General features: G+C 54.0%; 1 protein-coding gene across 1 annotated transcript in view; it reads left to right on the top strand.

Moving 5' to 3' along the window:
- The window catches only part of LOC139250220 (uncharacterized), a gene marked incomplete at its 5' end in the record, with an annotated part of 267,845 nt that overhangs the window by 214,841 nt on the left and 36,954 nt on the right, over positions 1-16,050 (top strand). The window contains 10 exons of the mRNA XM_070872713.1: positions 198-356; positions 1,993-2,148; positions 3,270-3,419; positions 3,975-4,127; positions 5,361-5,513; positions 6,912-7,067; positions 8,350-8,502; positions 9,904-10,068; positions 15,044-15,196; positions 15,649-15,807. Of these exons, the coding sequence (XP_070728814.1) occupies positions 198-356; positions 1,993-2,148; positions 3,270-3,419; positions 3,975-4,127; positions 5,361-5,513; positions 6,912-7,067; positions 8,350-8,502; positions 9,904-10,068; positions 15,044-15,196; positions 15,649-15,807 (1,557 nt within the window). The remainder of the gene's footprint in view (positions 1-197; positions 357-1,992; positions 2,149-3,269; positions 3,420-3,974; positions 4,128-5,360; positions 5,514-6,911; positions 7,068-8,349; positions 8,503-9,903; positions 10,069-15,043; positions 15,197-15,648; positions 15,808-16,050) is intronic.

Below are 16,050 nucleotides of genomic sequence, written 5' to 3'. Positions count from 1 at the left end.
ACAGGCCCGAGGGGCTGAATGGGCCTCCTGTTCCTGTGTAACCGGCCCGAGGGGCTGAATAGGCCTCCTGTTCATGTGTAACAGGCCGAGGGGCTGAATAGGCCTCCTGTTCCTCAGTTGCTCAGCACGCCAGAGACGCCCCGGTGCTGCAATCCTCAATCCCACCCATTCCCAGCTCTTGCCTGTCCTTTCTCCAGATCAGACTGCCGGTAACTGCCCTGCCCCGCAGCGACTCTCCTTCATGTGCGAACTGAAGTTCGGGGAGGTGTGCGATGACGACGACGACTGCTACGCCTGGCAGACCTGCTGTAACACCAGCTGTGGCAACCGATGTGTCCACTCGTTCTCCGGCAAGGGTAAGCTAACCGATCGGGTCTTTGCCCCCCTCCCCCGGCCCCCAAACACCTGGTGATGGAGGGCGGAGAGGGGGAACTGGGGGTGGGGGAACGAGCTCCAGATTACAGGCATCAAACCCAACTGTGTGTATCCCTGTCCGCTTCGGGAACTGTGACCCTCCACCCTGTGGCTCCCGAAGGTCAAATCCCAGACTCTGAGGAGATAGAGGGGCACCTGTCTGTCTGATATAAGAACCGAAGAATGTAAGAATTAGAGCAGGGCTCGGCCATTCGGCCACACCAGCCTTCTCCGCCATTGCATAAGATCATGGCCGATTTTCTACCGCAAGTCCACTTTCCCGCTCTGTCCCCATATCCCTCGATTCACATTGTGTCCAAGAATCGAGTGATCTGCTTCTTGAATATACTCAATGACTGAGCCTACACAGCCCTCTAGGGTCGAGAATTCCAAAGGTTCACCACTCTCTGAGTGAAGAAATTTATCCTCAGTCCTAAATGGCCGACCCCTTATCCTGAGACTGTGTGACTCCTGGTTCTACACTCTCCAGGGTGAAACATTATCCCTGCATCTACCCTGTCAATCCCCTCTCAGAAATGTATACGTTTCAATAACCTCTCATTCTCCGAAACCCCAGAAGAGTATAGGCCCAATCTACTCAATCCCTCTTCATCAGGAAATCCAGTGGAATCTTGGCCTTTATTGCAAAGGGGATGGGCCATAAAAACAGGGAAGTCTTGCTACAGTTATACAGGGTATTGGTGAGGCCACACCTGGAGTACTGCGCACAGTTTAGTTTTCCATATTTACGAAAGGATATACTTGCTTTGGAGGCAGTTCAGAGAAGGTTCACTCGGTTGATTCCATAGATGAGGGGTTTGACTTATGAGGAAAGGTTGAGTAGGTTGGGCCTCTACTGATTGGAATTCAGAAGAATGAGAGGTGATCTTACCGAAACATATAAGATTATGATGGGGCTTGACAAGGTGGATGCAGAGAGGATGTTTCCACTGCTGGGGGAGACTAGAACTAGGGGTCATAATCTTAGAATAAGGGGCCGCCCATTTAAAACTGAGATGAGGAGGAATTTCTTCTCTCAGAGAGTTGTAAATCTGTGGGATTCGCTGCCTCAGAGAGCTATGGAAGTTGGGACATTGAATAAATTTAAGACAGAGAGAGACAGTTTCTTAACCGATAAGGGGATAAGGGGACGGGCAGGGAAGTGGAGCTGTGTCCATGATCGGATCAGCCATGATCGTATTAAATTGAGCAGCAGGCTCGAGAGGCCGTATGGCCTACTCCTGCACCTATTTCTTATGTTCTTATAGGACAACCCTCTCACCCCAGGAATCGGTCTAGTGAACCTCCGTGGCCTCCAGTCCAAGGTAGGTTTACAGGGAAGGGGACCAAACTGACGGAGGAACTGGGTGGGAGCACGGTGTCCTCTCGTCCACTGGGCACCTGGAGTCAAATCCCAGGGCCAGAAGAGATGGAGGCCCCTCTCTCTCTTTGACGGGGTCAGTGGGGCAGGCACTGTCGACACGCCCAAGCCCTCCGGTGCCCACCTCTAGCCCCAGCTCGGTCAGGGAGTGATCAATCGATGGCGAGCAGCACTGACCGATCATGTTCTTTCCACAGGGCGTGAACGGAGATGCCCGGAACCTTCCAGAATGACCCACATCTGTACGATGAGCTTCAACACCCAGTGCAACAACGACAGCAGCTGTGAGGGTTGGCAGACTTGTTGCGACGCTAGTTGTGGAAACAGATGTGTCCCTAAGTTCCTCACCAGAGGTAAGAGTTTACTCCGTATCTAACCTGTGCTGTACCTGCTCTGGGAGTGTGTGATGGGACAGTGTCGAGGAAGCTTTACTCTGTATCTAACCTGAGCTGTACCTGCCCAGGGAGTGTGTAATGGGACAGTGTCGAGGGAGCTTTACTCTGTATCTAACCTGTGCTGTACCTGCCCTGGGAGTGTGTGATGGGACAGTGTAGAGGGAGCTTTACTCTGTATCTAACCTGTGCTGTACCTGCCCTGGGAGTGTTTGATGGGACAGTGCAGAGGGAGCTTTACTCTATATCTAACCTGTGCTGTACCTGCCCAGGGAGTGTGTGATGGGACAGTGTCGAGGAAGCTTTACTCTGTATCTAACCTGAGCTGTACCTGCCCTGGGAGTGTTTGATGGGACAGTGCAGAGGGAGCTTTACTCTATATCTAACCCCCTGTACCTGCCCTGGAAGTGTTTGATGGGTCAGTGTAGTGGGAGCTTTACTCTGTATCTAACCCCGTGCTGTACCTGCCCTGCGAGTGTTTGATGGGACAGTGTAGAGGGACCTTTACTCTGCATCTGACCCCCTGTACCTGCCCTGGGAGTGTTTGATGGTACAGTGTAGAGGGAGCTTTACTCTGTATCTAACCCTGTGCTGTACCTGCTCTGGGAGTGTTTGATGGTACAGTGCAGAGGGAGCTTTACTCTGAATCGAACCCCCTGTACCTGCCCTGGGAGTGTTTGATGGTACAGTGTAGAGGGAGCTTTACTCTGTATCTAACCCTGTGCTGTACCTGCTCTGGGAGTGTTTGATGGGACAGTGTAGAGGGAGCTTTTCTCTGTATCTAACCCTGTGCTGTACCTGCTCTGGGAGTGTTTGATGGTACAGTGTAGAGGGAGCTTTACTCTGTATCTAATCCCGTGCTGTACCTGCCCTGGGAGTGTTTGATGGTACAGTGTAGAGGGAGCTTTACTCTGTATCTAACCCTGTGCTGCACCTGCCCTGAGAGTGTTTGATGGGACAGTGTAGAGGGAGCTTTAGTCTGTATCTAACCCCCTGTACGTGCCCTGGGAGTGTTTGATGGGACAGTGAGGTGGACACTGGCCCTGCTTCTCTCTATCTCACTACCACCTTGTATCTTGCAGCGACCCAGTGCCCAGCCTCCAGCCGATTGGACTCCTTCTGCGAGATGAGGCTGGGAGCCATGTGTGAGAGTGATGCTGACTGCCTGGCCTGGTCCTCGTGCTGTGACGCCGACTGTGGAAAGAGATGTGTTCCCCGCTTCTTCATGGCCAGTGAGTGTTTCCAAGGGTCTGTGATGATCGGACTCCATCTCCTGGACCCTTGAACTAGGCTCGGGATGGAGCCTGGACCTTTCCTGCTCTGTGTATGTGTGTGTGGGGGGCTCAGTCCCACACCGGGTGTGAGAGATCAGGCTAACTCAGCACTAGGCCCGGGATGGAGCCTGGGCCAAGCTGCCTCGCCATTGATCCCCGATTACATGGATCCTTCTTAATCCTCGATTAGGGGGCTACCGAGGGAGTCCCTCGATTAGGGGGTACCGAGGGACTCCCCACGTTCGGGGCATACCGAGCGAGTCCCTCGATTCTGGAGACCCTCGATTCGGGGCATACCGAGCGAGTCCCTCGATTAGGTGGTCCGGAAGAATTACGGGGGCCCGAGGGACACTCTCGATTAGGGCTGTCCCAAAAGATTAGGGTGGGTCCAGAGGCAGACCCTGCATTACGGCGGTCCGGAAGGATTAGGGAGGGTCCCGAGGAAGACCCTCTCCATCAGCCGGAGCTGGAAGGTTCTCGGTTCCTGACTGACCCCTGATTTCTGTGTTCCAGAGGACGACACCTGTCCAGCCCCCTACCGGCTCGCTCCGATGTGTGACCTGAAGCTCGGGGACCAGTGCAGCGGGGACAACGATTGTGACAGTTGGCAGACCTGCTGTGACACCAAATGCGGAAAAATCTGTGTCGCCAGTTTCACAGACATGGGTAAGGAGCGAAACGGCTGGACTGGGCAACGGGCGAGGGGGATGGAGAGCTCAGACGGTTTCTCGGCTTGACGACACAGCCGAATGACAACCCCTCCAACAGTGCAACGCTCCCTCAGTACTGCCCCTCCAACAGTGCAACGCTCCCTCAGTACTGCCCCTCCAACAGTGCAATGCTCCCTCAGTACTGCCACTCCAACAGTGCAACGCTGCCTCAGTACTGCCCCTCCGACAGTGCAACGCTCCCTCAGTACTGCCACTCCCAACAGTGCAACGCTCCCTCAGTACTGCCACTCCCAACAGTGCAACGCTCCCTCAGTACTGCTACTCCGACAGTGCAACGCTCGCTCAGTACTGCCACTCCCAACAGTGCAACGCTCCCTCAGTACTGCCACTCCCAACAGTGCAACGCTCCCTCAGTACTGCCACTCCCAACAGTGCGACCCCCCCTCAGTACTGCCACTCCGACAGTGCAGTGCGGTGCTCCCTCAGTACTCCCCCTCCGACCGTGCGCCCCCCCCTCAGTACTGCCCCTCCGACAGTGCAACGCTCCCTCAGTACTGCCCGTCCGACAGTGCAGTGCACCCCCCCCTCAGTACTGCCACTCCGACAGTGCAGTGCGGTGCTCCCTCAGTACTCCCCCTCCTACAGCGCAGTACAGCGCTCCCTCAGTACTGCCCTTCCGACAGCGCAGTGCGGCGCTCCCTCAGTACTGCCCTTCCGACAGCGCAGTGCGGCGCTCCCTCAGTACTGCACCTCCGACAGTGCAGCGCTCCCTCAGTACTGACCCTCCGACAGTGTGGCACCCCCCTCAGTACTGCCCCTCCGACAGTGCAGCGCTCCCTCAGTACTGCCCCTCCGACAGTGCGCCGCTCCCTCAGTACCGCCCCTCCGACAGTGCAGTTCTCCCTCAGTACTGCCCCTCCGACAGTGCAGGGCGGTGCTCCCTCAGTACTGCCCCTCCGACAGTGCGGCGCCCCCTCAGTACCGCCCCCTCCGACAGTGCGACTCTCCCTCAGTTCCACCCCTCCGACAGCGCAGTGCAGTTCTCTTCAGTACTGCCCCTCCGACAACGCAGTACAGCGCTCCCTAAGTACTGCCCCTCTTGTCAGCGCAGTATGGCGGTCCCTCAGTACTGCCCCTCCGACAGCGTTGTCTGTACTGCCCCTCCGACACTAACCTGTTTTGTGCTGTGTAACCCCCACCTCCTGTAAAATACAACTTCCTCTTGCAGATGAAGAAGACGAATGCCCCGATTCATACCGGGCGAGGCATATCTGCGCCAGGAACTCGAGCCAGGTTTGCCGCAGTGATGAGGAATGTTCGTCGTGGAAGCAGTGCTGCGACGTCGGTTGTGGGAAGCGATGTGTTTACTCCTCCTGGCACAGTAAGGGCGGCCCCATAATACACAGCTCGCACCATCGCCACACTCCCAACGCTCGACAGCAGTGTGGACTCTGCCTGACAAGGCTAGACCCCAGGCTGTGGTACTCTGTGTCTGATAGACCCCAGGTTGTGGTACCCTGTGTCTGAAAAGCCCCAGGCTGTGGTACCTTGTGTCTGATAGACCCCAGGCTGTGGTACCTTGTGTCTGATAGGCCCCAGGCTGTGGTACCTTGTGTCTGATAGGCCCCAGGCTGTGGGACCCTGTGTCTGATAGGCCCCAGGCTGTGGGACCATGTTTCTGATAGGCCCCAGGCTGTGGTACCTTGTATCTGATAGTCCCCAGGCTGTGGTACCTTGTGTCTGATAGTCCCCAGGCCCCTGTGTCTGATAGTCCCCAGGCCCCTGTGTCTGATAGGCCCCAGGCCCCTGTGTCTTATAGGCCCCAGGCCCCTGTATCTGATAGGCCTCAGGCCCCTGTGTCTGACTGTCCCCAGGCCCCTGTGTCTGATAGTCCCCAGGCCCCTGTGTCTGATAGTTCCCAGGCCCCTGTGTCTGATAGTCCCCAGGCCCCTGTGTCTGATAGTCCCCAGGCCCCTGTGTCTGATAGTCCCCAGGCCCCTGTGGCTGATAGTCCCCAGGCCCCTGTGTCTGATAGTCCCCAGGCCCCTGTGTCTGATAGTCCCCAGGCCCCTGTGTCTGATAGTCCCCAGGCCCCTGTGTCTGATAGTCCCCAGGCCCCTGTGTCTGATAGTCCCCAGGCCCCTGTGTCTGATAGTCCCCAGGCCCCTGTGTCTGATAGTCCCCAGGCCCCTGTGTCTGATAGTCCCCGGTTCCTGGATCTGATAGGCCCCGGGTCCCTGGATCTGATAGGCCCCAGGCCCCTGTGTCTGATAGTCCCCAGGCTGATAGAGTGGATAGGAATGACCTGTTTCTCTTAGCAGAGATGTCAATAACCAGGATGCATCGATTTAAAGTAATTGGTCGAAAGTTTGGAGGGGAGTTGAGGTCAATTTCTTTCACCCTGAGGGTGGGGGGGGTCTGGGGCGGAACTCACTGCCTGAAAGCGTGGTAGAGGCAGAAACCCTCACACATAGCTTTTTGTCGACCGGCACAGACATGACGGGCCAACTGACCTCCTCCTGTGACATAATTCTACCATAACTGAAGTCCCTCGTGGCCGGTTCCTGTCTGGTAAATCCCCTCCGCACCCTCTCCAAGGCCTTCACATCCTTCCCAAAGTTAGCGGTGCCCAGAATTGGACACCATTCTCCAGCTGTGGCCCAAGCAGTGGGTTTATAACACTTTGGACAATAACTCCCTTGCGTTTGTACTCTCGGGCTGTTTCTCAAGCCCAGCGTCCCTTGTGCTTTAACCATCTCTGGGTGTCTTCCTTTACAAGGCAAAAGACGACAGTGCCCCAGCATCAGCTCACTGAGCAAGGTTTGCACCATGAAACTGGGGGACGAGTGTGAGGGAGACGGGGACTGCGACCGTTGGCAGAGGTGCTGCAACGCCGGCTGTGGCAAACGCTGTGTCTTCAAATTCTTCAAAGGAGGTGAGGAGACCCACGGTTTGGGGGGTGAGGAGACCCACAGTTTGGGGGAGGGGGGGAGGTGAGGAGTCCCACAGTTTGGGGGGTGTGAGGTGAACTACAGTTTGGGAGAGGGGGGGAGGTGAGGAGACCCACAGTTTGGGGGGGTGAGGAGACCCACAGTTTGGGGTGTGAGGAGTCCCACAGTTTGGGGGGTGAGGAGACCCACAGTTTGGGGGCTGAGGAGACCCACAGTTTTGGGGTTGAGGAGACCCACAGTTTGGGGGGTGAGGAGACCCACAGTTTGGTGGGTGAGGAGACCCACAGTTTGGGGGGTGAGGAGACCCACAATTTTGGAGGTGAGGAGACCCACAGTTTGGGGGGTGAGGATTGGTTAATGGGGCAGTGTAGAGGGAGCTTTACTCTGTATCTAACCCCGTGCTGTACCTGCCCTGGGAGTGTTTGATGGGACAGTGTAGAGGGAGCTTTACTCTGTATCTAACCCCCTGTACCTGCCCTGGGAGCGTTTGATGGGACAGTGTCGAGGGAGCTTTACTCTGTATCTAACCCCGTGCTGTACCTGCCCTGGGAGTGTTTGATGGGACAGTGTAGAGGGAGCTTTACTCTGTATCTAACCCCCTGTACGTGCCCTGGGAGTGTTTGATGGGACAGTGTCGAGGGAGCTTTACTCTGTATCTAACCCCCTGTACCTGCCCTGGGAGTGTTTGATGGGACAGTGTAGAGGGAGCTTTACTCTGTACCTAACCCCGTGCTGTACCTGCCCTGGGAGTGTTTGATGGGACAGTGTAGAGGGAGCTTTACTCTGTATCTAACCCCCTGTACCTGCCCTGGGAGTGTTTGATGGGACAGTGTCGAGGGAGCTTTACTCTGTATCTAACCCCGTGCTGTACCTGCCCTGGGAGTGTTTGATGGGACAGTGTAGAGGGAGCTTTACTCTGCATCTAAACCCCTGTACCTGCCCTGGGAGTGTTTGATGGGACAGTGTAGAGGGAGCTTTACTCTGTATCTAACCCCCTGTACCTGCCCTGGGAGTGTTTGATGGGACAGTGTAGAGGGAGCTTTACTCTGTATCTAACCCCGTGCTGTACCTGCCCAGGGAGTGTGTGATGGGACAGTGTAGAGGGAGCTTTACTCTGTATCTAACCCCCTGTACCTGCCCTGGGAGTGTTTGATGGGACAGTGTAGAGTGAACTTCAGTCTGTATCTAACCCGCCTCACCCACAGACGTGGATGTTGATAACCGTGGAGACCATAAAACCAATCTGGGTTGCGGTTTACCTTACAGAGAACAGCAGCTGCCCCTCTCCCAGCCGCCTGGGTCCCATGTGTGATGTCAACTACGGGAAGGAGTGCGTGGACGACGACGATTGCGATCTGTGGTTGACTTGCTGCGACGCTGGCTGTGGGAAAAGATGCGTCCATCGAGCTTCCCGACTCGGTAAGAGGGACGGTCCTTCCTGGGAATCAGCAAATACCCTCTGGGGCAGTAACAATGTCCAGTTCTGGGGCCACACCTCGGGAAGGATCATTTAGCCTTGGAGGGGGTGCAGCGCAGATTGACCCCAGTAGTACCGGGGTGGGCTAATAGGGCTAAAGGTGGAGGGTCCACCATTGCTGGCTGAGCCTTCAGGTGCCCAGGGTCCGAAGCACTGCACTTCCCTCCCTGTTCACTTCAATTCGTAACTCCCCAGATAATGAAGCAGTCCGTGCCCGAGTGCAGCAAGTCCGGGACGGCATTCAGTCTCGGGCTGGTCAGTGGCAAGTAGCATTAGTGCCACACAGGTGTCAGGCAATGACTATCTCCCAAGTGAGAGTCTTAACCACCTCCACGTGACATTCAACAGCATTAACATCGACATATCCCCCCACCATCAACATCTGTGGGGTCACCATTGACCAGAAACTAAACTGGTTCAGCTACATAAATACCGTGGCCACAAGAACAGGTCAGAGGCTGGGTATTCTGCGGCCAGTGTCTCACCTCCTGACTCCCCAAAGCCTTTCCACCGTCGACAAGACACAAGTCAGGAGGGATATTCCTGATGGAATACTTCCCACATGCCTGGATGAGTTGCAGCTCCCAACAACACTCGAGGAGCTCGACACCATCCAGGACAAAGCAGCCCGCTTGATCGGCACGCTAGCCACTGCCTCCAACACTCCCTCCCTCCACCTCCGGCACACCATGGCTGCAGTGTGTACCATCTACAAGACGCACTGCAGCAACTGGCCACGGCTTCTTCGGCAGCACCTCCCAAACCCGCCACCTCTACCCGCCTCGAAGGACAAGGACTGCAGGCGCATGGGAACACCACCACCTCCAAATACTGTGTGAGAAGCTGCATCTCACGGGCCTGCAGCGGTTGAAGAAGGCGTCTCACCAGCACCTTCTCCAGGGCCATTCTGGAAGGGGCACTAAACGCTGGGCCGTGCCCGTGACACCATCATCCCAGGACTGACCAAAAGAAGAACCGCTCCAGCTCTCGCTCCTCAAATAACAGACGGATGAAAAATGTACATCTGTGTCCATGATGGACCTCATCCCCTGTGTGTTGACGATTGCTGTGCGGACGGGGGCTTCGGGGGAGGGGGAGGATACAGAGGTTAATGTCCAGGGGAGGGGGGATTCAGTGGGGGTGGGGGGAGGGAACAGGAACCTTTAACTCCTTCCACATCCCCGTCCCCCACCCCTTGCCCGATTTCCCTCAGTCCCGTCCCATCGAGGAGTGACACGAGACTCTGAGCTTCATGTCCACAATCCGCCTCCCTCGGGGGGTTCTCGATACTCAGCCCGCTCGCCGAGGTTAATATCACCCTGTCGCCTTTATTTTCTCAACAGCAGAAAAGACAGACAGGAAATGTCCCGAGCCTTCTACGACTCAACACATGTGTGATAAGGCGGAGGTGGAGACATGCGAGTCGGACAGGGATTGCGGAGGCTGGAAGCAGTGCTGTGACGTCGGGGACTGTGGGAAACGATGTGTCTACACGTACCGCCTGACAAGTGAGTACAAATGGAGTATAAAAGCAGGGAAGTCTTGCTACAGTTATACAGGGTGTTGGTGAGGCCGCACCTGGAATACTGCGTACAGTTTTGGTTTCCATATTTTCGAAAGGATATATTTGCTTTGGAGGCAGTTCAGAGAAGGTTCACTCGGTTGATTCCGGAGATGAGGGGGTTGCGTATGAGGAAAGGTTGAGGAGGTTGGGCCTCTACTCATTGGAATTCAGAAGAATGAGAGGTGATCTTACATTCAAAAAGGAGTTAGATGAAGTCCTTACTACTAGGGAGATCAAAGGGTATGGCGAGAAAGCAGGAATGGGGTACTGAAATTGCATGTTCAGCCATGAACTCATTGAATGGCGGTGCAGGCTAGAACGGCCGAATGGCCTACTCCCGCACCTATTTTCTATCTTTCTATGAAACGTATAAGATTGTGAGGGGGCTCGACAAGGTGGATGCAGAGAGTATGTTTCCACTGATGGGGGAGATTAGAACTAGAGACATAATCTGAGAATAAGGGGCCGCCCATTTAAAACTGAGATGAGGAGGAATTTCTTCTCTCAGAGGGTTGTGAATCTGTGGAATTCGCTGCCTCAGAGAGCTGTGGAAGCTGAGTGATTCACTGGATTTAAAACAGAAATCGACAGTTTCCACTATCGAGTTTGGTTACCAGGATTACGCCATGTACAGACTGGAAGCCTACTTTGAACAGAAGAGAATATTCGCTTCACTCGCTGCTGATGGGAAACACTCAAACCTCGTACTTGAATTTTAATTGTTTGTTTTTGCCCGGAACTTTCCAAATTAAGAACAAACACAGGTTCATGAACCTCAATGTCACGTGATACAGCCGCGCGATCATGGGTCATGTTATGCCGGTGTCGCTGGGTTTCTACATGATTATTGAGATCTGGGTGGACTCAGGAGAGCCTGGATTTAAGTGCCCTCTTCATTAGCAATTCTGCAGGGGGAACCCCGGTAAGCGAGTGGGGTCACGTGCGGTAGCTGAGCAGAATCCGAGATAACCAGGTCTGCAGGGAACTGTCAGTCACACGTTTCAAGCTCTGCTTGATGGTTTGGACTGCCCGTTCCGCTTGACCATTAGATGCAGGCTTAAACAGCGCAGACGTGACGTGCTTGATGGCATTGCGGGTCATGAACTCGTTGAATTCTGAGCTGGTGAAACATGGTCCATTGTCACTAACAAGGTCGTTGGGCAAACCATGGGTGGCAAACATGGCCCGGAGGCTTTCAATGGTGGCAGTGGATATACATGACGACATTATTATACATGCAATCCATTTAGAGCAAGTGTCCACTGCTACTCGTAACATCTTTCCTGGAAAGGGGCCAGCGAAATCTACGTGGACCGTGGACCACGGTTTGGAGGGCCATGACCACAGACTCAGTGGGGCCTCCCTTGGTGCGTTGCTCAACTGTGAGCAAGTGCTACATTGGTGTACGCATGAATCCAATTCCGAGTCAATGCCGGGCCACCAAATGTGCGACCTGGCGACAGCCTTCATCATGACTATGCCTGGGTGGGTACTGTGAAGGTCGCGTAGAAACGTTTCCTTGCCTTTTTTTGGCAAAATTACATGATTCCCCCATTGGAGACAGTCCGAATGGATGGACATTTCATCCTTGCGTCGGTGGCACAGCTTAATTTCGTCTTGCATTTCCCCTGGAACCGCCGACCAGCTCCCATTGAGGGCGCAGCGTTTTACTAGTGATAGCACCGGGTCCAGGCTAGTCCAGGTCCTGATCTGACAAGTCGTGACGGGTGACCCCTCGCTCTCAAAAGCATCCATTACAAGAAGCAAGTCTGCGGTTTGCACCATTTCCACCCCGGTGGTGGGCAATGGTCGCCAACTGAGGGCATCCGCACAGTTCTCAGTGCCTGGTCTGTGGCGGATGACATAATCATACACAGATAACGTTAGTGCCCATCTTTGGATGCGGGACGAAGGTGTTAATACCTTTGCTTTCTGAGAACAACAAAATGAGCGGCTTGTGGTCAGTTTCGATCTCGAACCGGAGTCCAAATGGGTATTGGTGCATTTTCTTAACTCCGTATACGCATGCTAATGCTTCTTTCTCAACCACACTGTTGGCTCTTTCAGCCTTACATAAGCCTCTGGACGCATATGCAACCGGTTGCAGTTTGCCTGACCCATTGGCTTACTGTAACACACAACCAACCCCGTACGAAGATGCATCACAAGCTTAGTACTAAACATACAATACAAGTCATACAATACAAGTAACTTGTTAGAACGTAGCAGGTTTCTGGCCTTGTTAAAGGCTGTCTCTTGAGATATACCCCAAACCCAGTTGTCACCCTTACGTAGCAATAAATGCAGTGGTTCCAGCAAAGTGCTCAACCCCGGTAGAAAGTTCGGAAAATAGTTGAGGAGTCCCAGGAACGAACGCAGCTCCTTCACATTCTGTGGTATCGGTGCATCCCTGATGGCCTCTGTCTTGGAGTCCGTGGGTCTGATGCTGTCCGCCGCAATCCTTCTCCCCAGAAATTCGACCTCTGGCGCCAGGAAAACACACTTGGAGCGTTTCAGCCTGAGTCTCACTCTGTCCAGTCGCTTGAGAACCTCTTCAAGGTTGTGCAAGTGTGCAGTGTTGTTGCGGCCAATGAATACGATGTCGTCTTGAAACACCACGGTGCGCGGAACCGATTTCAGCAGACTCTCCATGTTCGTCTGGAAGATGGCCGCAGCCTAGCGAATCCCAGAGGGGCACCTGTGGTATATGAACAGTCCTTTGTGTGTGTTGAGGCACGCCAATTTTTTCAAAGGTTCAGCCAGCTCCTGTGTCATGTAAGCAGAGGTTAGATCCAGCTTGGTGAACAACTTCCCCCCTGCCAGCGTAGCGAACAGGTCATCCGCTTTGGGTAGTGGGTACTGGTCCTGTAACGAGACTCTTTTGATCATTACCTTGTAGTCTCCGCAGTTTCTGATCGTCCCGTCGTTTTGCAACACCGGAACAATTGGACTGGCCCACTCGTTGAACTCGACTGGCAATATGACCCCTTCTCGTTGAAGTCTGTCCAGCTCGATCTCGACTTTCTCTCGCATTATGTATGGAACCGCTTGGACCTTGTGATGCACGTGCATCAGGGACTAGATGGATCTGCATTTTGGCGCTTGTGAAGTTGCCGATGCCTGGCTCGAATAATGACGGGAATTTGTTTAGCACTTGGGCGCACGAGGCGTCATCCACCGAAGACAGTGACTTGATGTCGTCCCAGTTTCATCGGATCTTTCCTAGCCAGCTTCTGCCGATCAGAGTTGGGCCATCGCCTGGTACAATCCAAAGTGGTAAATCATGCACAGCTCCATCGTACAATACCTTCACTGCCGCACTGCTAATGACTGGTATGAGCTCTTTGGTGTAAGTGTGCAGCTTGGTGTGGATCAGACTTAGATTTGGCCTTTGTGCCTTGTTGACCGACAGTTTCTCAAAAGCCTTCTGGCTCATAATTGATTGACTCGCCCCCATGTCCAATTCCATAGAAACTGGACTGCCGTTTAATTTGATTTTTAACATTATCGGAGGGCTTTTGGTGGTGAAGGTGTATACCCCATACACTTCCTCTTCAGCCTCGGGTTGAGTTGCCTCTCTTACTCGTTCAGCGTGATCCACGCCGGATCGGTCATCTTCTGCCGACTCTGCCACGTGGTGAGTCGCAGCACGTCTGCACCTTCGCTGGAGGTGCCCCATTGTTCCACAGTCCTTGCACATGTCGTGCTTGAATCGGCATTGATGGGCTCTGTGATTACCCCGGCAACGCAAACATGGTGCTAATGGATTCGCATTCACGCCCCACAGCGGACTCTTGACTCACCCTAGGTCTGGCCTCTGCGAGCGTGTAGGCCCTGCCATGTACAGTTCTGCCTGCTGAAGGCGTTATTTTATGCACAGTACTTGCCGGTGAGTTTCGATGCTGTGAAGATATCTGTTTAGTGCTATAGTTCGTGGACATAAAAGCCTGGGCTACCGTGATGGCCTTGCTCAGATCTAGGGATTCGGCAGACAGCAGTTTGCGAAGAATGACCTCATGGCCGATTCCAAGCACGAAAAAGTCCCGCAACACTTCCCCCAAAAATGCAGCAAATACGCACAGTCCCGCAAGGAGTCGTAGGTCGGCGAAATAGCTCGCCACGTCCTGGCCCTCGGACCGATGGTGCGTGTAAAAGCGATACCTGGCCAAGATGCTCTCCTTCGGCTTGAGGTGTTCCCGAACCAGCGTGCACAACTCTTCATATATCTTGTCTGTTGGGTTTGTCAGTGTCAGCAGATTTTTGATGAAGCCATATATCGTGGACCCGCAAACAGTGAGGTGAATCGCCCTGCGCTTGACCGTGGTTTCTTCCTTTTCCAGCTCGTTGGCCACGAAGTACTGGTCAAGAAGCTCAACGATGGCTTCCCAATCATCACCCTCAAGAAATCTCTCAGGAATTCCAACAGCAGCCATAACCGCGTGAAAGTTCGTGATGTGTTACTCATCGCCAATTGTTATCTTCACATTATTCCACAAGACTGTATATCTGTAGCTCAAACTGTTGTGACCTTGGTCTCTTTATTGTAACTCCAGAGTGAGGAAGCAGCATGGTAGACTGCCTTTTATACCTGCTTGCTCAGGGTGTGCAAGTGACACTTGGGTCTCCCACAGGTGCACCCGCTGGTGGCAAGTCTTACACACATGACACTTTACTGTGTATCTAAACCCGTGCTATACCTGCCCTGGGAGTGTTTGATGGGACAGTGTAGAGGGAGCTTTACTCTGTATCTAACCCCCTATACCTGCCCTGGGAGTGTTTGATGGGACAGTGTAGAGGGAGCTTTACTCTGTATCTAACCCCCTGTACCCGTCCTGGGAGTGTTCGATGGGACAGTGTTGGGGTTTTACAAATTTTGCCTCCTCAGCCATTTAACTCATTTTAAATTCTGTTTTATTTAGTGAAACAAAAGAAATGCCCGGAACTTTCCAAAGTGACATTTCTGTGCAAGAAGAATTTCACCCAGTCTTGTGAGGACGATGATGATTGCACTGCCCATAAACAGTGCTGCGATATTGGGTGTGGCAAAAAATGTGTCTACTCGTTCACACAAGGTGAGGCAAGTCCGAGGGAGAGTCCGATAGGCCCCAGGCTCCATGGGTCAGAATCTGATAGGCCCCAGGGGTCAGTGTCTGATAGGCCCCAGGGGTCAGTGCTTGATAGGCCCCAGGGGTCAGGGTCTGATAGTCCCCAGGGGTCAGTGTCAGATTGGCCCCAGGGGTCAGGGTCTGTTAGACCCCAGGGGTCAGGGTCTGATTGGCCCCAGGGGTCAGGGTCTGATTGGCCCCAGGGGTCAGTGTCTGATTGGCCCCAGGGGTCAGGGACTAATAGTCCCCAGGGGTCAGGGACTGATAGTCCCCAGGGCTCAAGGTCTGACAGGCCCCAGGGGTCAGAGTTGGCCCGGCGGCGTTTCGGGGACATGCAAGGACTGAAGCCAGCGCGGGAATGCACGTCGGGAAGCCGCACCACTTGCCCGTCCTGTGACATCCAATTTTTGGCTTTGCAGGGGACAAACCCGGGAAGTGCTCTCCCGCCAGCAGGTTGAAATTTGTCTGCAATTCGACCATGGGGGAAGCGTGTGAGGGCGAGAGTCACTGCGGCAGGTGGCAGACGTGCTGCCCAACGCCCTGCGGGGCCCGGTGTGTCTTCAAGAGTTTCAGAGGAGGTGAGTATAACTGTCTGAGCTTTACTCTGTACCTAACCCCATGCTGTACCTGCCCTGTGAGTGTTTGATGGGACAGTGTAGAGGGAGCTTTACTCTGTATCTAATACGGTGCTGTACCTGCCCTGGGAGTGTTTGATGGGACAGTGTAGAGGGAGCTTTACTCTGTATCTAACCCATGCTGTACCTGCCTGGGAGTGTTTTGATGGGACAGTGTAGAGGGAGCTTTACTCTGTATCTAACCCC

The sequence above is a fragment of the Pristiophorus japonicus genome, unplaced genomic scaffold, assembly GCF_044704955.1.
Source record: "Pristiophorus japonicus isolate sPriJap1 unplaced genomic scaffold, sPriJap1.hap1 HAP1_SCAFFOLD_351, whole genome shotgun sequence".
Taxonomy (NCBI): Eukaryota; Metazoa; Chordata; class Chondrichthyes; family Pristiophoridae; genus Pristiophorus; species Pristiophorus japonicus.
Note: the sequence above shows the minus strand (reverse complement) of the source record. Positions and strands in the feature narration are given on the sequence as shown.